This window comes from Anticarsia gemmatalis, chromosome 19 (genome assembly GCF_050436995.1).
Source record: "Anticarsia gemmatalis isolate Benzon Research Colony breed Stoneville strain chromosome 19, ilAntGemm2 primary, whole genome shotgun sequence".
Taxonomy (NCBI): Eukaryota; Metazoa; Arthropoda; class Insecta; order Lepidoptera; family Erebidae; genus Anticarsia; species Anticarsia gemmatalis.
In genome coordinates this window covers 3,963,474-3,987,148 of record NC_134763.1, presented here as the reverse complement: position 1 = coordinate 3,987,148, position 23,675 = coordinate 3,963,474, and the positions used below count along the sequence as shown (strand labels likewise).

The 23,675-nt window shown below is 36.5% G+C and overlaps 3 protein-coding genes across 3 annotated transcripts; 1 reads left to right on the top strand and 2 right to left on the bottom strand.

Annotated features, from left to right (window-relative positions):
* Positions 1 to 122: 122 nt before the first annotated feature.
* Positions 123 to 6,157, bottom strand: Sras (Ras converting CAAX endopeptidase Sras). Its single transcript, XM_076126866.1, has 6 exons — positions 5,929 to 6,157; positions 5,601 to 5,845; positions 5,310 to 5,477; positions 4,758 to 4,826; positions 4,330 to 4,392; positions 123 to 4,026 (listed from the first exon to the last, which is right to left on the bottom strand). Exons 1-6 carry the CDS (start codon positions 6,042 to 6,044, stop codon positions 3,824 to 3,826), a joined length of 864 nt encoding a protein of 287 aa, XP_075982981.1. The 5' UTR covers positions 6,045 to 6,157; the 3' UTR covers positions 123 to 3,823.
* Positions 6,158 to 6,843: 686 nt separating this feature from the next.
* Positions 6,844 to 18,012, top strand: FBXO11 (F-box protein 11). Its single transcript, XM_076126861.1, has 14 exons — positions 6,844 to 7,240; positions 9,441 to 9,690; positions 9,929 to 10,096; positions 10,190 to 10,394; positions 10,560 to 10,818; positions 11,390 to 11,614; positions 11,875 to 12,119; positions 12,285 to 12,611; positions 14,285 to 14,479; positions 14,725 to 15,030; positions 15,227 to 15,407; positions 15,578 to 15,725; positions 15,876 to 15,974; positions 16,080 to 18,012. Exons 1-14 carry the CDS (start codon positions 7,144 to 7,146, stop codon positions 16,207 to 16,209), a joined length of 2,835 nt encoding a protein of 944 aa, XP_075982976.1. The 5' UTR covers positions 6,844 to 7,143; the 3' UTR covers positions 16,210 to 18,012.
* Positions 18,013 to 18,827: 815 nt separating this feature from the next.
* On the bottom strand, positions 18,828 to 23,367 carry LOC142981163 (uncharacterized). Its single transcript, XM_076126869.1, has 8 exons — positions 23,187 to 23,367; positions 22,921 to 23,103; positions 22,467 to 22,697; positions 21,917 to 22,057; positions 21,319 to 21,439; positions 20,954 to 21,098; positions 20,700 to 20,756; positions 18,828 to 20,589 (listed from the first exon to the last, which is right to left on the bottom strand). The coding sequence occupies exons 1-8, from the start codon at positions 23,298 to 23,300 to the stop codon at positions 18,999 to 19,001; spliced, it is 2,583 nt and encodes an 860-aa protein (XP_075982984.1). The 5' UTR covers positions 23,301 to 23,367; the 3' UTR covers positions 18,828 to 18,998.
* Between the last annotated feature and the right edge of the window lie 308 nt (positions 23,368 to 23,675).

Sequence of the window (23,675 nt, the reverse complement as noted above, 5' to 3'; positions counted from 1 at the left end):
CCGTCGAATACAGCAACAACCAGATTTTAAGTTAATTTTTCGTGTTTATATTTTAAGTAAGTACACGTCAAGGTAAGCCCATTACCCACAGTTTAAAAAAAGATTAAGAGCAGGTATTTATGTATATTTAAAAATACACAGTAATTCATCAAAATGTATATTTATTTGTTGACAAGTAATATCGTTGTTTTACAAACACACCCACACGTCACAAATTATTATAATTAGTATTAAAATTAAGAACAATACATCAAATTGACTAGTGAGGCATTTTATTAGTGTACCCATGCGTTCAACAACAAATTATGATTAATAAAACTTACATGGCACAAACATAACAGAAATATTATTCTTACTTTAGTAGGGTTTCTTTTTAAGAAAATAATACATAAATTGAACACCAGTTTGAAGACTTTAGATGTAACTATACAGGTTACAGATAGCGGAAGATACAGATAACAAACAAAATTTTATAAAGTTATGGATAGACGAAAAATAAAGTAATCAACAATAATTTAAAAAACAGCAAACAAAAAATAATAACTAGAATATAACCAACCTAAATCATAAGGTTCACATACTGGATGTATTTCAGGTGCGTTAATTAAGCTTGTTATTGTTGTACTCTGATCATCAGTATCTCGCAACACAATAAATGAAATCATGTGATGTATAGGCGTCTAAGCGCGTATAATAAGTACGTCAGAAGGTATAAGCGAAACAACCGGTGTGCAAACCTATTCGTCAATAATAAAATATATTCACGGTGAGCAAGTCAACAATTCTTAGCCACCTTACGCACAAGCGCTCAATCGTGGAAGCCGCTAGCCGTTCGGTTACAGTTTAAAATGCCTGGAAATTCACGACGGTTAAGTGCAGTCACAGGCATATTAAACTGTAAAAAAGGATAGCAGCGCGGTTTACCGCTAGTGTGTAAAGGGCTTACAACGTTTGGCTACTAAAACCATAATTACGGAAAGGGTTGTAAAACCAAATATCACTGACGACCGCTCTGAGAAAGGGATGTCAGCATGACTCTTAGATCAAACAATTTCGTTGAAGACATTCGTGAATGAACGAGGTAACGCAATCGTATAAAATTAGTCATTTTGAATCATAGAGGTAAGTAAAAATCGCTTAAAACAGGGCTTACTTAAATTAAGCTATCTTATTATATTGATATTTTTAGTTCGAGCTATTATGGTAATAAAGAAACGTGCCGATTTGTTGTGTCCAGGCTCTGATCCATAGATATTGAGTAGACTAGTCTTTGACAGAAAATAAAACTGATAGAAATGTGAAATGTTACCAAAATATATTAATTTAATATTGATAGATGGAAAGTAAAAAAAAAGAGTAAATAATAGTGGCGAAATTGAAAAGAGTAAGGTAAATTACAGGAGGAACTCGTGGCTATGTAACAGCCGTGCTGGTCGATCTCTAAGGTTAAGTTTCACTTGCCGAGTTTGGACTGCAAATGGGTGTCCATATTTTACATACAGAGTTTCTTCATGTTTAGGAAGGCACGTTAAATTTTGGTACCCGGCTATCATTTTAAAGACCTTTGACAGACTTAAGTTGTACTTGTAACCATTCTTACCGAGGGTCATCGTGTTATATCCCAGGTAACTGGGTTGTGTAGATCTGGCCTACTCAATATCTATGCTCTGAACCTTATTCTAGTGTTTCTAACTAATGATTATGCTTACACACGCTTATATTAGTCGAGTCGTTATAATATGTATTGATAATAATTGATAAATCGTTAGGATCAGTATCCACGTAATAGACTTTCAACACTTATTGCAAATAAAACGGGTATTACGCGATATTTATCTTTGTGTCTCTGAATGTAGCAACAAGCGGATGCGCAGGAGACGAAGAACAAAAATAAAAAAGAAGGCAAGTGTGGGTATTAGAGACGTAACATCGTCGGATTTTTTCCGTTCAGGCACTCCTTTATTACCTCTTACTTCTCTTGTTTTTATTATTCGCCTCCTGCACAGTAGATTGTTACAAAATTCAGACGTACCTATAACATTAGATGGTGCCTGGAAAGGAAACACCGACCTTAATACGAAACAATTGACCTGTTAAGACCAGTTTTACTTGCAATAAGTGTACAAGTCGCGATAGTTTAAAATCGTTAATTCACTGTAACACTATTAATTCTACTTATTATTTAGATGGACAGAATCACAGAAGACGATGTTTAAAACTGTTTAAGGCTTTTTTACTGATATTCTTTAAAATAATTGAATTCGCAATTTCGAAAAGGCACATCTCACATTACAGAGGCATACGAAATGAGTCCTTTTGGAAGCTGCATATTCAAAAATGTTAAATTAATTATTTATTTACAAATAGTGGAGTAGCTAGGTAGTCTGAGGCTCTGGTGCAAAATATAAACTATGGCCCTCTTCACCTAATCTACAAGACACGATAAAAAAATGATTTATAGATCGCGGGCCGGTGTGCGGTACCGCCTAGCCATACCGGTATATTCCCAGTTGTCCCCTCAAACACTGTCCCCCGGGGTTACTACTGAGAAACAACGAAGGAAAAAAAATCGTAGTGGTCACCCCGGGGTGACAGCGTAGAGGGGACAACTGGGAATATACCGCCATACCCGTAGCTACGCCACGAAAAAGCATGCTTTTTGGTTTTGGAGTGTCGATTTTTTCTATTCTAACATACTAATGAGTGTAACGAGTCATATAATCGTGAATGCAGTAACTATTCTAAATTAATACAAATCTTATTCTGTGATTAGAATTCAGAGGTATATAACTTGTTAAAAATTATTGATGAGCAATACTGTCATGTCGTTATTCATACAAGTATACTCTAGAGAACACTTGGAAATAAAATTATTATTTACCTACTGTTAATATGTTTTACGTATGGTAGTCAAAAGTAGTCATTGAATGTCACCCGACGACATTTAGGACCCATTTCACGAGTAACCGTTAAGACGAGTGTCAGGAGAGGTTAAAATCTTTAAAATTCCGTTGATAAGCTGAGCAATACTTATTCAGAGGTGGTGAAACTGACCGCTTATAAAGGACGACGCGTTAAAGATTCAATTGCACATAACTCTTGTAATCACTATTATTAACCTGTTGGTGACAAAAATCAGAATGCTCTATTATTTTTGTAACAACGGGTGGCAATGTCATATCTTTAAATAGGGACTGGGATTGTCTTCTTACTAAACAATCGATATCTCAATATATGATATTAGCACCAGCTGTGTCTAATGCTTTGCAAGGCTTTGTATAAATAACTAACCTATTTTCAGACAAATTGGTGACGTCAAAATCCTATCGTGCTTTACCTTAATACGTTATCACTTAATACTTAATAGGCGAGTAAACACAGAAAGAGTAACTTCGCGAAGCACTCACTGCGCGATGGACTTGTACTTAACTCTCTTGCCCGCGATTTTCCCGGTCGAGACTAGTTTAAGATAGACCGAGTGGCCTCAACAAATGGCTCGCAAAGCAACTCGCTCTGTATGGACCTATGTACCTATTTAAATTTCACAAACTTTTTTTGTAGATTGGATACTGAATGATACCTAGCTGACTTTATTTTATTCCTGTATCATGAAATGCAACGTCAATAACTTAATATTTAACCATATAATATAACTGTGATCAAATTCCTAAGCAGTGTTCGTTCTTCGTCCTATAAATACTCGAGTATCTTCTACAAAAATGTGGGACAGTGGATTACAAAAAAGCTCGACAGAATTCTGTCTCACATAATGGTAGAAGAACTTATAGCAAGATGTTAAAGCCATTGGTTTATAAGAAGATATTCAAGTTTCCCAGTGTAATCTGTTGTCGTATATTTCTGGATTAGTGAGAGGGACTAGTAGTAGGCACCATAGACCGAGGCCTAATAGGAAACAGCAGGCAATCACTACTCGTTGTAAAGGCGGAAACTCCCGAATCTCCCCGAAGTTTGGAAAGCCCATGTGATTGCAGAACATGTGGACGACGAGGGGAGCGACGAAATGACCTGGAAAATAATATTTAAAGATAAGCTTGGCTTACTCCCGACATAATAACCATATGAAGTAGACGAATTTGAGTCAATTTTAGTTATCCATATAGGCTGATATTTCTAATGCTAAAAATCTCTGTTGTATCAATAAAGATGTACAATTTTTAGTACTTATTGATTTTAGTTTTGAGGATAATTTGGTAATATTTGAGTGTAAAATGGTTGACCTCACAACAATTCTGTTTTCTGTGGTTTCTTTTCTCAAGGTTGAAAATTATAGGATGTAACTTTGAATAATATAAATCAAACAAAACCCACCTGTTCTAAGAAACAAATATGCAGAATAAGCACCAAACATACTTGTGTATGTAAACTGGAATGCTGGAAATAAATAAAAATAAGTTAAAATATAGTCAGTGAAAGAAATGTTTCTAAAATCGATTTAGATTTTCGTAAATTGATATAACATGTATTACAAAAAAAAATATATCACTAAAAATAAAAACACTGAAAAAGCACCAAAATAATAGTTTTGGGTTCAGTTATTATTGACTCAAATATGCATGCATTATTGGTGTGTATTTTTACCACCGTTATGCCATGTGTATCACAAATGATTAATATTCAATTATGTTGGAACAATTGGCTATGAATACTGAATAGCTGCCAACATTATTCATTATCTAGATGATTATAAATTCATTAAATTTTAAATATAGATATGTGCTATATGTATACAAACTTACATGACACCAACAGGGCTGTTTTGAATTGAAGTCCTGCTTTCATTTGCTCAAGCATATGGTGGAAGTGAGCTGAAACACAAAATACATAAATATAACAAACCAGCCAAACATAATAATATATTAAATGTTATCACTAATTATATAATTTATTTTTATGCTTGGCACTTTAATTTGTTATTCATAGCTAAAACTTTTTTCACAATGTTCTTCCTTCCTTCTTTGTTACAAACATAGGTTAAACTTATGATTATTATGATATGCATCCAGGTAATTTAAAAATACATTTGCAGTAGACCGTTAAATTAGTTAATCACACTTTATATTTGATAGCAAATCACACAAGGTGCCAACTGAAGGTCTTATACCATTGAGATGGTAAGATTAGTTATGATATCACAAGGTCAGATCAATATCTTTGTTTCTTATTTAATTTACTGTAGATTACTGGCATGTTATACATCAGAAGATAAAGGCAAATACAGGCTGCAAAGAAAGCATAAACTGATTCCAACAGCCACATAACCAGAAAAAAACTATAAATTGTGTAAATACCAAATCCAAAAAGTAATGGTCCAACAAATACAGCTGTCATAGGCTCCAAACACTGCAGCAGCAGGGGTGTCATACAAGCTCTGAACACCCATTCTTCACTCAGTGGTGCCATAACATGATTCCTCACCCACACTAAGTCTTGCCAGCTTGAAAACCAATATAGTGGTTCTGAATACAAAAAATAAATTAATACAGACTGTGTTTATAATTTAATTGTTTGAATCAATGTTATATGTTCTTTTTAAGGACTACATAATGGTAAATAATATTTATTTAGCTTCTCTATCTTACCTGTATAGAGCTTCCAAATTCCTGAATAAAACTGCATTGATAATGGTCCCAAAAACAGTACAGCAGTCAAAAATAGAGGTACAAAAGCAGCAGGTATGATACCAGCCCAACGTAATCCCATTTGTGTAAACAAGTCGCCTTTACTTAAAGTTTCTGGGGTGAAAAAACATTGAATAAAGAATGGGGCCAATAACATCATGACTGATACACTAAAAAATCTTCTTTTTATTGTAGAAGGGTGGTCTCTGAAATATAAATTGTGTGTGAATTGAAGACATAAAGTTAAGTTATCTATATTATGAATCAAAACACACGCAGTAAGATTTACCTGCTTAATTTTGACCTCCACACATATAAGCTAGAAACGTACGAAAATGTAAGAAAAATGCAGGCTACCACAGAAAAACTGCATTTATATTCGTCCATATATTCTGTTATGGTCATCTTTGTGAAGAAGTCTTAACCAAAAGTTATGACAAATTAAACTATATCAGTGAAAAATTATAACAGATTGCTCTGCATCAGTTTACTTTGCTTCGTGTGTTTTTGACAGTCTTCGCTCACTAAACTTTACTTCATATGTGACACTGACAGTTGTCAGACAAAATTATCTTCACAGATAAAAAACCCAGGTAGGGATGCCTATTATAGATGGTCATTCAGGCAAATAAATATAAATTGATTCAGTGAACAATTTCTTTGATCTACTTAGAAAAGCAACGTGTAATGGTACCTAATCGGCTAATCTATAAATCTAAGTAATGATCAACAAATATAATATCAAGCATTCGATTAAATCTAATTAAACCAATCTGAATATAATTCATCTCGCTGCGTAGACAAATAAAATTCCGGTTAGGTAATTCTATTCCGTTCTCGTTGTTGAGTTGAAAAATAAAATAGGTAGGTACTTTTTATGCTTACAGTCAGCGTGACTTTAAAAAATATCCAATAAATTTGAAAATATAGGCTACCTATGTTTTCATCACAGGTTTCACAATTTATCATGTTTCTCCTGAAACGGGTTGATAATGTTTTCTGCAGATGTAGGTATACGAAATAGGTATAACTGAGAAAGCCGAAGGTGAAGGCAGAACTTTTGATTATATAACTTACTGACTAGTTAGACTAGACTAAAATTATACAAAATTGCAACGATTTACATTTTGAACGCAGTAATAAATAAAAAAAAAACATCGTGTTATTTTGTAGATGGCGCTGCGCACGCCGTCGCCATGTTAATCCGAAATCCGCCATATTTGCTGAGAGTCGCCCGTCGTTTTGTAGGGTAGTGTGGATTTTCATCATAATTTATTCAGATAATGATTATTATCAGTTTAATATCGTAATTTTAGTGTCAGTGATTAGTGTGATATTTATATAACAATAGAATTCGCATCTACCTACAACTAATGTGGTATAATCTCGGTTTCCCGTTTTGCCTACCCAATCTAATCTAAACAGAAAATGGCCGACGGTGTTGGTGCGGGTGTCTCCTTTGTTTAGGGCTGAATTCTAGTGAAAATAAGTGTTAAAAGAAATAATGCCTAGTGCCTCGTTTTCCTCTTCGCGTTCTTACGTCCGTAGATCGCGGAGAAAAGGCGGACATCGAATACCACTACCTTCTAGGACACAATCGAGTAAGTAATCCGGGTCGGCCGAAGTCGCCCCGATCTATAGAAATGATTAGTTATTACTATTTCCTCGCTCATGTAATTATGAGATACTCGTAAATCCATTTTCAAGACGTATAGCGTTATAGTAATGGTTAATTTATGCAGCTGGTATATAAGTTTGACATCCCCATTTTATGTGAAAATGTTGAGCTTGCTATTGAATTTTGAATTCGTTGATCATTGTTCCTTGAACGATGATTGACATGTAAATTCTCTTTTCGTTACATTTACCGATTCATGATGGTATCGTATAGCGCATTTCAGTGACATTTTGCGCAATATGGGTATTGATTTGCTAGATGAAAACTTATTTTACACAGAATGACGAAACAGCTGTTCTGATACAAGCCCGAATAGCCGATGTGTATTTGTGTGCAGTTACGAAACTTTTTTCATTTCAGTTCACACACATTGGTACAATCATTGGTGCTTGTTTGTTTTTTTTTTGTGTCATACATTTTTTATGTCTCTTTTGTACATAAAATATGTGTATCTTATGACATTGAATCTTATTGAAAATTAGAATGGGTACCTGAGATGGAGGAATGTTTCAACAAAATTAATTATGATTTGACATTTGATTATTCTTATCCACATTTATAATTATTCATACTTCCTTATGTGTTTCTGGCCTGCAGAGGAAACTTACTTCCTGATTATACATTTTAATCCCTGCAAGTGTTATCTTCTCTTTGTTATGCACCAAATTTCAAGAAATTGTAATCTTAAATCACATGTGCTTTTAGAATCTGAAAGATGTAGGTAGTTGTGAAAAAAGTAAAATTTAATACAGATAGAAATTTAATTACACTTTTTTTTGTCTATTCTATGCATGTAGTTCTAATTGATATATAACATGTATGCAGTAGACACATTATTACCAAAAACCTTGAAAGAAAACATTGTACCTATTTTAAAAAAGTTGAAGGTAGTTTTATAATTATTTTCCTGATGACTATAAACATAGCAAATAATGAATATTTCATACACAAACCCATGGACATACAAATATAAAGATATGAGGAAGTGGATTTCTATCAATATTTTAACATATTATTATGACTAGTCAAAAAAAATATTAATTGAAATGTACCATGTAACACCTACCCCCAAAAGTTAAAAAACCAAATTTTGATCAAATGGGATTCATTTTGAGCTGACGGACACTGAATTTAGACACTTCAGACTAGCAATAAGCAATTTATTTTAACATATCAGTTATTAGTCTGGCATAAATGTGATTTATCTAATTATAATACAGGCATGGGTGTCAACACATTTGATGTAGGTACCTTAGTATTCTTTGTTTTCATATAATAATTTCAATAAATATTTTTATTCAATGACTCCTAATATACATTCATTCATGGTTATGATTCACCTGAAGGAAATGTATCATCCTTGGGACATATCAAAATAACTGTTTATATACAATTAAAGCAGTAATTTTAAACACCTATATTTACACATTATATATGAAACATTTATATCTGAAATGGGTCACAAGTTTGGCAACACATCAAAACTACTTAAACTACTTTCTATTAAATATCTGTTACAAAGCAGTAATGAGGCCTTATACTTTATTGTATTTCACTTTTTTCTATGCTACCTTCAAAAGTGTAGAAATTATCATTAACAATGATTAAATGGCACATGTTCTCCTCCAAAATGGATGCAAATTGTTTCTCCTGTTCTTCTTGTAGGCATTATTGGTTGTATATTGTTATCAGTAAAGACTTACTAATCTGTTAACTTATATTTACTAACAAAACTGTTAGAATATTGTGATTATTATTGGTTTGAAATGTGATAACCTTTATATTAGTAAACAAAGAGTTTTAATGAAGACTCAACATATCATATATATTTATGAAAGTGATCAGTGAATATAATATAATATGTGGAAGGCCATCCTTATACATATATCATTTACTTTCTGCTTCTGTTTTACGGATATAATTTATTGATTTTCTAAATGCCCTGCAGACTAAAAAAAAAATGTAATTTCTGACGTTTTTAAGTATATCCTTGTTTGTTTACTGAGCTTGCTCTGTTTTCACAGTACAACCTTCCAAGAGGGTTATGCAGTGTTCAGTAAGTTTAATCCATCTTCAATAACCTTAACAAAATATTTAAATTAGATTGATTGTTGATGTTTCAGGTGAGCCATGTGAATCAGTCCCAATCCCCAACAACAACGTGACGGGAAGCGCGATGGCGGCGACTGCGGCGTGCGCCGGTGCGAGCGGTAGTGGTGGTGGTGGCGGGTCCCCGCCGGTGCCAGCGGCTGCGCCCGCCACCACAGCTGGACACCACAGCCCGTACGACTTACGTCGCAAGTCGCCGCCTGCCTACCACGAGCCCGGACCCTCGGGCGCTTGCTCTCTACCAGCCAGGAAGAGGCCCAGAACGTAAGTACACCCATTACTTAATACCTACTTTCAATATTAGTCTGGTCAATTCTGATGTAAACAGGTATTTATTCGGTATGGGCGCACCATATTATAAAAGAGACGTCATATCCTAATTTTTATGACAAAGTTTTGCAGAATTAATTTAAAACAATTGAAAGCAATGTGCTTGGTTTAAGTATGAGGACAAGATTATAACTTCTTGTAATTATAACTTATGTGTTTTTTGTCCACTTAGATCTTTATCTCAAGGAGTGGATGTGTGCAATGTATCACAATATCTGCAGTATGAGCTGCCTGATGAAGTGTTATTGTGTATTTTATCACATCTTACCGAACGGGATCTGTGTCGCGTCGCACAAGTCTGCAAGAGATTTAACACTATTGCCAATGATACTGAATTATGGTAAGATCATCATTGTCGTATGCATCATTAAAAAGTCACAGAAGAAAGCGTTACAAGTGTGTACTAAATTAATTATTGCAATTTAATCTTCAGGAAAAGTTTGTATCAGTCGGTATTCGAATACGATATGCCGCTGATGCACCCGGCGCCCTGCCAGTTCGAATTCGTGGCTCCGGACGAATGCGACGCGGACAACCCTTGGAAGGAAAGCTTTAGGCAGCTATATTACGGATTACACGTGCGGCCCAATTATATCCCCAAAACGGACTCTCGGATCAAACATTTCGCTACAATAAGGGTAAGTCCAGTTCGATACGTGTATAGTATTTAGACGAGAGACGGTTTCAAATAGAATATTTCTTAAGGTTTAGTGATAGTTTTCCCGTCCCACTCGTTGAAATATCGGCATACAAATAGACGTAAATAAGCTTAATCATGCGTTAACAAATGACCGTTGGGTTAGTTGGCTCTCGAGAACGTGGAGGAGCGCAACGCGGCGGCGGGCGGCTCGGCGGCGGGCTCGGCCGCCAGCCCGGGCGCCGGCGCGGCGGCGTCGTGCGGCGCGGCGGGCGGCAGCGGCGCGGCGGCCGCGCTGTGCGCGTGCGGCTCGTCGCCCTGCACGTGCCGCCGCGCCTCCAGCGCCGCGCCCGCGCTCGTGTTCGTGCACACCGGCCTGTACCAGGAGGAGTGCCTCGCCATCGACAGCGACGTGCAGCTCATTGGTGAGACTAGATCGGCTTATACTAGCGCTCCCGTCACCCACGCCGCGGCTGCTCACGGACGCGGCGACACTGCACGGAACTAACTAACACCTCGTGAATCATTCGGATCGTTCTTATGTGCTATTTGTATAATATCTGAATCGATAGTATCACCTGTGGTTGGTCTAGTGCCTGGGCTCTATATTCCGCGACACAAAATGCAATATGTGGGTAGACGAATGATTTCAATGTAGATTTTGCTTTTGTGGAGTCTATATGGCTCAAATTTCTGTTGCTAAACTCTTTCTCTTTTTTTTTGGCATGCTCATGTTGTCTTTCCTGTAATACACCAAGCAGTTATTTTCTTCTCTCATTCTCAAGCTTTAAAAGATAGTTTTGTCCCATGGGCCTAACCTACTCATATTTTTTCGTGATAATATTAAAGCACATACCAGAACTTAATTAATGGTAAGTGAGATTAGTTAATCAAAGTAATGTAAAAATCGTCATTAACTACATTTTGATTTATTTACGAAGATAAACAACCGAGTAATCAAAGAAATAAGTAACTAAACAGTATATTTGTGATTAGGTTGTGCCCCAGGCAACGTGGCCGAGTCCGTGGTGTTAGAGCGCGAGGCGGAGTCGACGTTGACGTTCGCGGAGGGCGCCAACCGCGCCTACGCCGGACACATGACGTTGAAGTTCTCGCCCGACGCGACCAGCACCATGCAGCACCACAAGCACTACTGCCTCGAGGTGTCCGACAACTGCTCGCCCACCGTCGACCACTGTATCATACGTAGTGCTAGTGTCGGTGAGTTATATCACAATGTACATTATTCACATACCGAAATATATTGACGGCGCCGTAGGTTCTATTTGTACTTTGTGTTTGTCATCTGAATGAAGATTTGTAATTATATTCACTGCTTTAGTCACAGAGTTTATTCCCCTTTGAACAACATAAGGTTTACCATTGTAGTCATATAAAGAAGTTATCAAAATGGAAATAATTATATACTACATGAGTGGAAATGTGAGCGCATCTAAGTAAGGTATGGTCCCTCGGTACAGTGGGCGCGGCGGTGTGCGTGAGCGGCGCGGGCGCCAACCCCGTGATCAAGCACTGCGACATCAGCGACTGCGAGAACGTGGGGCTGTACGTCACGGACTACGCGCAGGGCGCATACCAGGACAACGAGATCTCACGCAACGCGCTCGCCGGGATCTGGGTCAAGAACTTCGCCAACCCCATCATGCGCCGCAACCACATACACCACGGCAGGGATGTCGGCATCTTCACCTTTGAAAATGGTTTGGTGAGTTTCTCATCTGTAGAATTTCGATCAGTCAAATCTCAAAAAAACATACACAAATTATGATTGTTTTTCTTATTACTTTATCTATTTCGAAGGAAATGCTTAAAATTCATATTACGTTTTGTCCTTGCAATTTTGCTAAATTGCGATAATATGTTCCTCCAGGGCTATTTCGAAGCGAACGACATCCACAACAACAGAATCGCCGGTTTCGAGGTGAAAGCTGGCGCTAATCCCACCGTAGTTCATTGCGAGATTCATCACGGTCAGACTGGTGGCATTTACGTCCACGAGTCTGGTCTAGGCCAGTTTATAGATAACAAAATACACTCAAACAACTTCGCCGGAGTATGGATAACGTCAAACAGCAACCCCACAATAAGACGTAATGAAATATACAACGGGCATCAGGGTGGCGTCTACATATTTGGTGAAGGACGCGGATTAATTGAGCACAATAATATTTACGGCAACGCTTTAGCTGGTATACAGGTAAGCAAATATTAACTAGAATTTTACATTCATGTTACAGGAAAATTTACGCGTTCAATATAATGTTGAATGACTACTTTTTAATTGGGTTAAATTGTAACTAACCTTTGGATTCTACTATGAAAGTGTTTTTTAATTTAATCGTAGTTATTTTTCATCGCTTCATTTATTGACGTTCGTCGCGAGCATATTAATCTAAATATATCGAAGAGTTTGCAACTGTCCTAAAGAGAACATAAGTTTACTTCAATACAATGACACACCTGACTGACCTTTGTGATATTTTTATATTTGGCACGATGAGTCGAACCAAAATTGCATTTCGAATAAATCTCTAAATTTGGGGTGAGAAACGGCTTCAGTAGTATTATAAATAGAGCTATAATATTACTGAATAGGAAACAGCATTCAGACTGATTTAAAATAAACTAATGATTAATGTTCGAACGTGTATGTGAGAAAGCTAACATAGGGAGGGAACTTAGTGAATTAGGATTTTTTAAAAGCGTTAGATCTGTATGGTTTGTATGTTTGCAAAGAACTCAGATGACGCGACGCGGGAAACATTTTTAGTTTCGGAGTAAACAAAACTAAATTATAAACAGTAGAAAGTTGTTGATAATCCAAGCATATAGAGAACTTTTGCAAAGAATCTCATGTGCAAACAGGAAGCAGTCCTTGTCTGTTAATAAGCGAGTGTTTGTTCACTGGTATATTAATAAAATAATAGGTAGTCCGTACAGGATACGCTCTGGTAGAGCGTGCCTTCCCTAGCTATTGTGTTTATAGTGGAAAGTAACATGCGCTCGGGACATTCTCAATGATACCGCAATTTATTGTGCACTCCGCATTCCACTTAATCTCACTTATACTATAAGCTAGTCACTCATATTCTATTCCATCCACGTTATTTTTAAAAGAAGCTGTTATAACTCCTTTTTCTTGTCATTTCAATATTTTTGATGCTCGAACTAATCACTCAGAATTTCATCTAATTGCTAACCAATTACTGTTCGAAAAACGATTTTGGATGGCACTTTCTCTTCTGAACTTTGTCAAAAATTACGTTAATAATGTTTGTGATGGAAACAAACCGGTATCGTATCAAATTGTTATTTAGAAAAAAAAAGATGTAGCATGCAAATTGCACGAAATTTTCGATATCCATTTCAATCATCTTATTTTTGTTTTCCTTAATATTTTGCATATTTGCGTACCTACACGTTCTTTCATATAAAACTTCGTCATCGAAATCTTCTGACATACTGTTGGCTTTTAATCTGACTCATCGGACTACGACGAATAATATTATTTCATTTTACGCTATACGGTATCTTCAGTTTCGTCTAAACTGAAGCAATAACAAACTCACCTCTCGGTTATTGTGTGGTTAGTAATTTCTCAATAGGTATGGAGAAAAGTCACATGATTTCAATAGAATTTGTCTTTCCAGTAATTTAGGCATAAAAGCGGTTATAGACTGGTGACAAAGATACATTCAATTAATTTTTCGTTAGGACGTATGGTATGTTCGAAGAACGCGAGAGATAGAAATGCTAAGTTGATTACAATTTTTTATAGGGCAAATGCAATATATAACCAGAAACCTTATTCACGATACAGTGTTCTTTTCGCCACAACAATGAATTGTATTATTGTAATTGTTATTTCAGATCCGTACAAATAGCGATCCAATAGTAAGGCACAACAAGATCCATCACGGGCAGCACGGCGGCATCTACGTTCACGAGAAGGGCCAGGGGCTCATCGAGGAGAACGAGGTGTTCGCCAACACGCTCGCCGGTGTATGGATCACTACTGGCTCCACACCTGTGCTTCGACGCAATCGTATACATTCGGGGAAACAGGTACAGTCTACTTTAAGTTCTGTGATGGAATCTTAAATTCTGTGGTGAAAACTGATAATCTACATTGAGATGTATCAGTAAACATTAAACATTGTATCTCTTATTCAATGCGTGTAAAATGTGCACGGGATTCAATGTTTATTATTAAGATCTTTCTGTACCTTATTTCAATGACTATTATATATATTTTTAACATGACATAAAAACGGTATCATTTGATGTTTATTTATTTAATGGTTTTACAGGTTGGAGTGTATTTTTACGATAATGGCCATGGAAAATTAGAAGATAATGATATTTTCAACCACTTGTACTCCGGCGTTCAGATCAGGACAGGTAGCAATCCTGTCATTAGGGGTAACAAAATATGGGGAGGGCAAAATGGCGGCGTCCTCGTGTATAACGGAGGCCTAGGGCTTCTAGAACAAAACGAGATTTTTGATAACGCCATGGCCGGAGTATGGATAAAGACTGACTCCAACCCAACGCTCAAAAGAAATAAGATATTCGATGGGCGTGATGGAGGAATTTGTATTTTTAATGGAGGAAAGGTAAGTTTCACAGTAATACTACGTTGATAAATAAATACTGTCTTATCACAGCAGATTCCGTCAACCATATCTACAAATCTATACTAGAAAGTCATGATTATCAAAAGTAAAATCTTATTAACAAGAGAGACTTCGTGCGTGACTTGAATGTTGGTTATCCTTATTATACATGAGAGTAACGAAACTATGTTTTCAGGGAGTTTTGGAGGAGAATGATATCTTCCGCAACGCTCAGGCGGGTGTGCTGATCTCGACGCAGAGCCACCCAGTGCTGCGGCGCAATAGGATCTTCGACGGCCTCGCGGCTGGCGTCGAGATCACCAATAACGCCACTGCCACGCTTGAACACAATCAAATATTTAATAACAGATTTGGAGGCAAGTCAAAGAAAACATCATTTTTAGAAATTTTCTGGTGTCGAAAGAGGCGCCATGTGTAACGCTTTTTTTCGCATAATCGGGGTGTTCGAAATGCTTCTCACTTTTCTTTAAACTGTAATTTTACTCATCTTGGATGAACTTGTTTGATATGATTGTTCCGCCAACAGGTCTATGTCTAGCGTCCGGAGTTTCGCCCCTTGTGAGGGGTAACAAAATATTCAGCAATCAAGATGCTGTGGAGAAAGCTGTCGGTGGAGGCCAGTGCCTGTACAAAATCTCATCGTACACATCGTTTCCGATGCACGATTTCTATAGGTAAATTCATATGAATGCTATATTTATAAATAAGAGTTGATGGGTCATAATTTGTGTGCCATATTTCAACCAAATCCGTTCAATAGTATTAAACTACAATGTGACTATAATACAATAAAACTAACATCTATTTACAATGTAAATTTCCAGGTGCCAGACCTGCAACACGACAGACCGCAATGCAATCTGTGTTAATTGCATCAAAACGTGCCATTCCGGACACGACGTAGAATTTATCCGTCATGACAGGTAAACATCAAGTGATAAATCTCTCTCAGAAATATACACCTAATAAATACCGAATCTATTTTGAATTCTTAAGAACGAGTATATAAGTGTGTGTATTGTGTTCAGATTCTTCTGCGACTGCGGCGCGGGGACGCTGTCGAACCAGTGCCAGCTGCAGGGCGAGCCCACGCAGGACACGGACACGCTGTACGACTCGGCGGCGCCCATGGAGTCGCACACGCTCATGGTGAACTGAGCGCCCGCCGCCGCCGCCGCCCCGCCATACCGCCCACCCGCCACACACGCGTCGGATGTCAGTATTCGTCGGAAACCTACTATATTTGTTTCTATTTATTTTTAGGTGTTATTCGCCGCCAACGTTATATTGTAGTTATGTGTCGCGCGACTCGCCCGTCCGCCGCGCCCGCGCCGGGCGGCTCGCGCTCTAGTTCAATTATTTTTATTATCTAAAACTTGATATTGTGTATCGTCGTTAGGAGTCGCTGCCGAGTGTTACCTCTCGCACACGTGTGACCGGCTGATATGACGTATTTTCATCTTTGTACTTTATAGTTGACGAAACTAATTATATTTCGGACATTGTTACGCTATCTGTATATGTAGGGAGTTTTTTTAATCATCGGTACTTAATAATTATTGTATTTTGTCGAGTAGTATCATGCATTCCCAAATTGTAATCGTAAACCATAATATCGAGAGATCACATTGATATTTAGAATAATGTTATTCGTTTTATAAGATGTACTGGTAGTAGCTTATATATTATAGTATCTACTAGTTTCATAATCATGGGGAAGTAAATTAGTTTTTGTTTCTCAAAAAAAAAATCTTAAATATTTTAGTTATGTAATAATTCTCGATCCAGCGACTGTGACAGTCAGGATAACTTTGTTGTAATATAAATGAATCCATATAATTTTAACATTTTGACTATACGTTTTCATTTTATTTTGGGGCATTTATTCCTTAGCTCTCCTGACAATAAAGTTAATTGGTCAGATGTTTTAGTTAATAAAGATACTTGTACGAGTAATGATATGTTTAGTTCGTGGAGCGGAGCAGTCGAGCGTCGAGCCGGGTGCGGCGCCAGTCCGCCCGTGTCGTGTCGTGTCTGACGATAGCTAGTGGACGCTAGGCGCGGCGCATTTATTAATCTCTCGTTTAGGAGTCTGCCTCGCCTAACTATTTTGGCGCTCCTAATGCGCTTTGTAAATATTTATGTCACACAATAATCGAAATGTAGTAATTAATGTATTTGTATCATTATATTTTTATTATTGATCACAACATGTATGTTTAATTATGGAATTACGTACGTTTATGGTCAGACGGATGGACCGTCGCCGCGGGAGACGTCTGGCGGCGGTCGCTTGTGTGAGAAGCACGATTGCCTGTGAGCCAGTAGATAGTTCGGAGATATCATTAGCCGCCGTAGCGGCCCGTTAGTGTATATTAAGATGCAAATTAAGAACGAATGTGCGTATTTAATTGGAAAAGATCTTAGGTACAATTGATATTTTATTATATTGTTAATTTAAATTTGGTATTGATATCGATCGAGAAGCAATGTTAGGAACAGGATGAGCCGTGCGTGAGCGGCCAGAGTGCTGATAGTGATAAGTTAGCCAATAAGCTATAATGAAACCTAAATTACTCAGTAATCACTATTGCAAGTTTCGAAATGTTAAATCGTCTCTCCATAGCACGGTATGTTCTGAATCTGCTTTTTTATAATCCTCAAATCTGTGATCATCGCTAAATGTATAAGTGAAAATATTTTAGTTGAACCCCACGTACAGAAAGAATAAGACTATTGTGTTATTATTGTTCATACAAATTCGAAAACGTTAATCAATTTTTATTGTCAAATATAATAACAGGAAATTTATCGTGGCGCCCATGCTTTATATATTTGAATGTGAAAATTGTTATTTATTGAATCGTAAGTCTTTAATTTATTGAATTGAAATCTGGATATTTTGTTTATACACGAAAATACCACTGTAAAATCCGTGATATACATCATATAATATTATAATTGGAATTTTATTTTTACCCTTGAGAACAAATCCCATATAGGTACTGGTATATAGCATGATTTTGCTAAGACGCTCATCGCTAGCGCTCCCTTTTTTTTAGATTCCGACTGTTTATCAAAGTTTGGAAAGGCATCAGTCTATTAAATTGAAGTTTATCCAGCTCGAACATTTCGGTCTATGGATAATATTCTAATTATTGTACTAATGTTTTGAAACTCCAATATCTACACATCGGGGGAGGCAGGCGGTGGCGGTGGCAGCGGCGGTGGTGACACAGCGCTACGATTGACAACGTTAATCCGAATGCCTAGTATAATACCTACATAAAAATTATTACGCTTACCGGTAACAGGCACCAACACCGCAATTACTTTTTGTGTGAAGCGATGATATGACATACCATGCTTATGGATTATTTGTTAGGCATCCCTTACCGCATACATTACAAAGTATGCAAGGAATGCTACCTTTCATGGGGGACTAACAGTTAACGATTTACAATGTTAATCCACAACAAAGTTACTGCGGTGCAGATGGGTGCGTCATAAAGACTGCTACCGCTTATAAACTTAATAAAAAAATGATTTGCTTGAAGCTTTTCTTTTATAAGGCACCTATGTGATAGAGACCTTACAACTCACTGCATTACTACATTACATTACTAAGCGACAACTGAAACGCCGTATTCGCTCTCTGGTATAAGTTTAGCAAGCTGTTTGCATCATTTGTTTCTCATGCCCACGCCGCTACGTCGACGGCTTTTCTTTTCAGAATAAGATCTAGGGGGTAGAGCTGTGAAATAATAAAACAATGATGCGATCATTTAATATAATCATGACTAATAAAATTAGATTTCTATTTACACATGGCCACTTGTTACTTTTACTTATACCTAAATTGAAGTGTTTTAACAACATAACAAAATCAAGTTATTCATAGGTACATAAATACATATTATAATCAACTGGATTGATTTACTTATTCCCTATACACGCTGCTTTTGCCGTGGAGATCGTCTTCTCGGGGAAATATGAACGGCTTTTAATGGCGTGTTAGTCTTTCTGAGATCATGGTTTAACGCTGGCAGGCGGGAACTCTTAGGAGTAATTAAAGGCTTCTTCAAAACTGGTATTTGAGGCGTTTTCATCAGCATGCTATGTGGCGAAACAACCTTTTTTACAAGAGGCGTCGTATTTCTGCTTAAATTTACATTTCGCCAAGATTCACCGTCATCTTTGCTCGGAGTATTCAAGCGATATGGTCTTGAAGGAATGTTTGAAGGTGCTTCAGTATTTCTGGCTACTCTGGTTGGAATATTGTGTGTTAAATTGTCACTTGTGTGCACCTTAGGCTTCACCAGCGCCACATTTTTTTGCGGTTTAGTCTGCTGGCCGCTTATCCTCGGTTTCCTAGCAAATCCAGTGTGATTGACTTTATCATTTCTTTCAGATGATTTGTCGGAACTCGATTCGAACAACTTTGCTTTAGCGAGAACCGCGCCAGCGTTCTGTCGTCGCAATTTATTTACTGACGGTCTACCAGTTTGACTAGTATTCTCCAATTCTCCAGTCTTATCCATGAAAAAGGCAGCAGCGCTTCGCCATTTATGTTGAGAGTGTGGAGGACTTGGCTTACGATTGATTAAATTTCTGTTAGGAACATTTTGGTAGCACCTAGATTTATCTAAGTTGTTCGATTTTCCGCTGGAATTTAACGTGTTGTTCATTGAATTTTCCGATACTGTGTTGTCCCAACTATTGTTAACAGTGATGTTTAAGGATCTGCGTGCTGGAATTCTACTGATCGGTTTTTCGGCACTGTAGTCTGGTATTAGACTCATTCGTTTTCGCTGTCTGTACTTTTGTCTGGAATCCGACGTGTTATTGATGGAGGTTTCGGATATAGAGACATCCCAATCATTCACTATTGAAGTTTGTAATTTCTGTGCTTCTGATTCAGGCTTTGCTGTGCTAGTTCTTTCTCTACGATTCATTCCTGGATACGGATAAAACCTGTCTGTATTATGACTAGATTGCGACTGTGATGATACATTCCAGGATTTGTGTCTTACAATTTTAGTGATGTTTTCTTTAGAACGTCTTCGTATTGAGCCGATTTTTCTAGCGCTGGGCGAGCGAATTATTTTCGCTTCTTCGTTAGGTCGTATCTTTAGTTCCTTGCTGAGTCGTCGCGCTAGATGATCTGAGGTGGGGCAGTTCAACATGGCTACTTCTTCTAACGTTTGTTCATAGACATTTTGTACTTGTTGTAATGGTTGTACTCTCGGTATGACGTCGGTAAATTCTCTAGACAGGCGGTTCTCTATCGCTGATACTCTGCTTTTAATTTCCTCATATTCCTGTTTAGAGATTCTGACGTAATCTTTGTCAGATTGTTTCATATCGGGAGACAAGTCAATCGTGTCGTGAGCACTGAACAAATGTTCAGAGGAAGTCAACAAATCTTCACTGCTAATACTTGTTTCAGAGTTTTTGTGTGAACTAAAGTCTCTGTTTATAATAGGAGTACTTCTAGCATCCATGAGACTCAGCCGTAGTCTTTTTCGCTCGAGGCCCCTGAAAACAAATGTGTCGATATTGTTTATTTATTTTAAACAACATTTTAATAGAACATAAGAAATAGAATATTTTTTTCAACTAATCATAATGGATTTTAGTATACTTACATTTTCATGGGTGTAAATGAAAATTCTTTCTGCGGAAGGACTTTCGTAATTTCTTTCCTGTAAAAAAACATTACGTTAATGACAAAGTTTGAAGTTCCTCACTGTTTTTTTGCAAGAATCTTTGCAAAAAAACATGATCTTAGTTGTTACAAAAGTGCAGTAAACACAAATTGTTTAAAGACAATGTCAGAGTTCATGTACATAATGAAATAGATTTCAAAATAAAATACTGAAATACGAAGATTGTTACCAACCTAGTTTTTGCGGAAAGGCCTTCGTAAGTATCGAACTTCCTTTTGGCAGCAGATTTGCTCAGGATTGGAGTTTTGCCATTCTCGTTGACGGTTGCAGGCGTGTTTACACTTCCAGACACCATTTTGCGAAGCCCATTTAGAACTCCTACAAAACAAAACATTGGCTTTAATTTGATATAATATTAGACAAAAATAGAGACGTAAATATGTAATCCAAATCGAAAGAGCTGCAACTATTACGAAACTATGGAAAATAATGTGACAAGACGAGACTCTCGTAGGTCTCTTATCGAAGAATTCGTAGCTAAAACGTTAAAATATAATGCTACTTCAGTAAAACTTTTTATTTAAACATTAAAACTTACTGTTAAGTGAGCCACTGCGTCGTTTCTTTCTCCTTGCGAGATGAACATCGGAATCATCGTCGAGTTTCGTCATGAGCTCTTCTGTCAGTAAACCAATATGTTTCGAGTTTTCGATGAACATCTGATAAAGACAAACTATTTTATTAAAGAATAATAAGCAATTACTTTTATAGAAATCTTAAGAGGTCTTATAAATAAGTATGCCATAATTGGAGTCGAGATTTTTGTATCAAAACCTATTCCAATGTAAGGCAAAAGTGTCACTTCAAAACTATTACTATGCTTTATCTGCCATATATGTACATCTTAAAAAAACTTTGAACAATTCTTAAATAAGATTAGTCAATCACTACATACTATAAAACATAGTCGCTTTCCACTGGCGATATATGCTTTAGGTGTTTAAAACTACACAATAGATTATGTTTCAGTTTTTTATAGATGGAGTAGTTCAAGAGCAAAGTTTATGTGTAAAAATTATAAAGGTTTGTTTGTAATATAATTATTTAAATGATGCAAAGCCAGGGTGGGATGCTAGAAAATAAACAAAACAAACATAACTACACTAGAAATTAAAATCCAAAATATTCTTTAATACCTTAACAAGTGCAACATGGTGTTCCAGTCTCTGTGCAGATGCTGCTGCAGGCAAAGGCATGATGCTTGGAGCCATCACTATGGCCAGGTTGGATGAGTCCATCAAATTGTCTTTATGTCTGGATGCTATGAAGTTTAGCAACTGAAATACAAGTAAACATATAGCCATAACATTAGTATTTCATAGAAATTCTTGTTACTTAATAAGAAATATTTATTTTTTTATTTTGCTTACTTATTACACAAAAATACATGTTAATAAATGCAATTGACATAAGAGTCAATTGCATTAATTAACATGTACACATGTCTGTTGAAAGAATGAATAACACCTATGATACACTTAACTTCTACACTATGTAATAAGAACAAAAACTTTCACACTCAATTTAATTTCAGCATCCAAACATACATATTATTTTTCAAAATAACTATACCTTACATATTATGTAGTTTAATTCTGTTAGTATGTTAATACTATAAAATTTCCCATTTCAAAAATCATAACACAAAATTCATAGCATCTTTTAACTATGGCCAAGCATCCTCACCTCCATTATATAGTGTAAAAGATGAACATGTAATACTGGTAGTAACAATAAAGTGTGCAGGATAGGCTTCAGTGCATCTTCTCCCGCAGTCAGTCGACATCGTAACAGCAAGTCCTGCACTTCCGCACTGATCAATGGCTCCGGCAGACATCTTAAGTACAGTTTTAATACACTCGCTACATCTATGGGGTGATGCCCTTCTGAGACACAGCCACCAGCATCTAATAATCTCTGTAAAATTAAAAAATGATTGTTTAATATTTATTATTGAAATTTATCAATAGATAAAAACATATCAAGAGAAAGATTTAACATGCACATGTAATTACTCATGAATTAAGTGAAAACAAAAACGAATAATTGGATTTTTTTACTATAATCAATCAAAACTAGTAAGCTCTGGTGCCCTGTGTAGCACAAACAGTTTCATGTCAAAATATTGTTTGTAACTTACTTTGATGTCTTTTTGGCGGTTTTGTGAGCCAGCTTTACGAAACAGTCCTTCAACATGGGCGTTAGATCGAAGCACCGAAGACATTTCAGTCACAATCATAGGAACACTCAATGTACTGCCACAACAAATAACACTACATGATGGAACTTTAACTAAAGGTGCTCCAAATACTGTTTTATGGTCCTGCAAACAAATATACACACTTAATCAGGCTCCAAATCAAAAGCAAAGTCAATTAATACAACAGGAAATAGGAGGACACTCACTTTAACACTTTTTAGAATTATCTTCTTTAAACGGTGCTTTAAACCTGCTTTCTTTAATTCTCCAACGATTATCGATTGTAGTTTACTATGGTTTATTCCGTCTGATATTAACATTTTGTTTATTTTCCTAATTGCTATTTCAAGATAAGACTTGAGCGACGTTTGAAATCCGCCATCCGTAAATTCGTTAAATTTAACATTCCGTTACATGCTTGGTAAAGTGATTAAAGCGGGCTGACCTAAAAATCCTTAAAAACTAAACTATACTATAAAAAAGTATTTAATTTATCAACTATATAAACAAATAACTAATCCTTTTGATAACTAAAATTAATTTATTTTGCATATAATACGAATGCAATAGTAGTAATATTCCGATTATTATTATTGTTGAAGTAATTAAAACGGAGCGACAATTCGTCCAAAAACTCGGACTAAGTGAATATTATGCGTACCTACATTGCTTACAAAGATACAATACGGTATTTA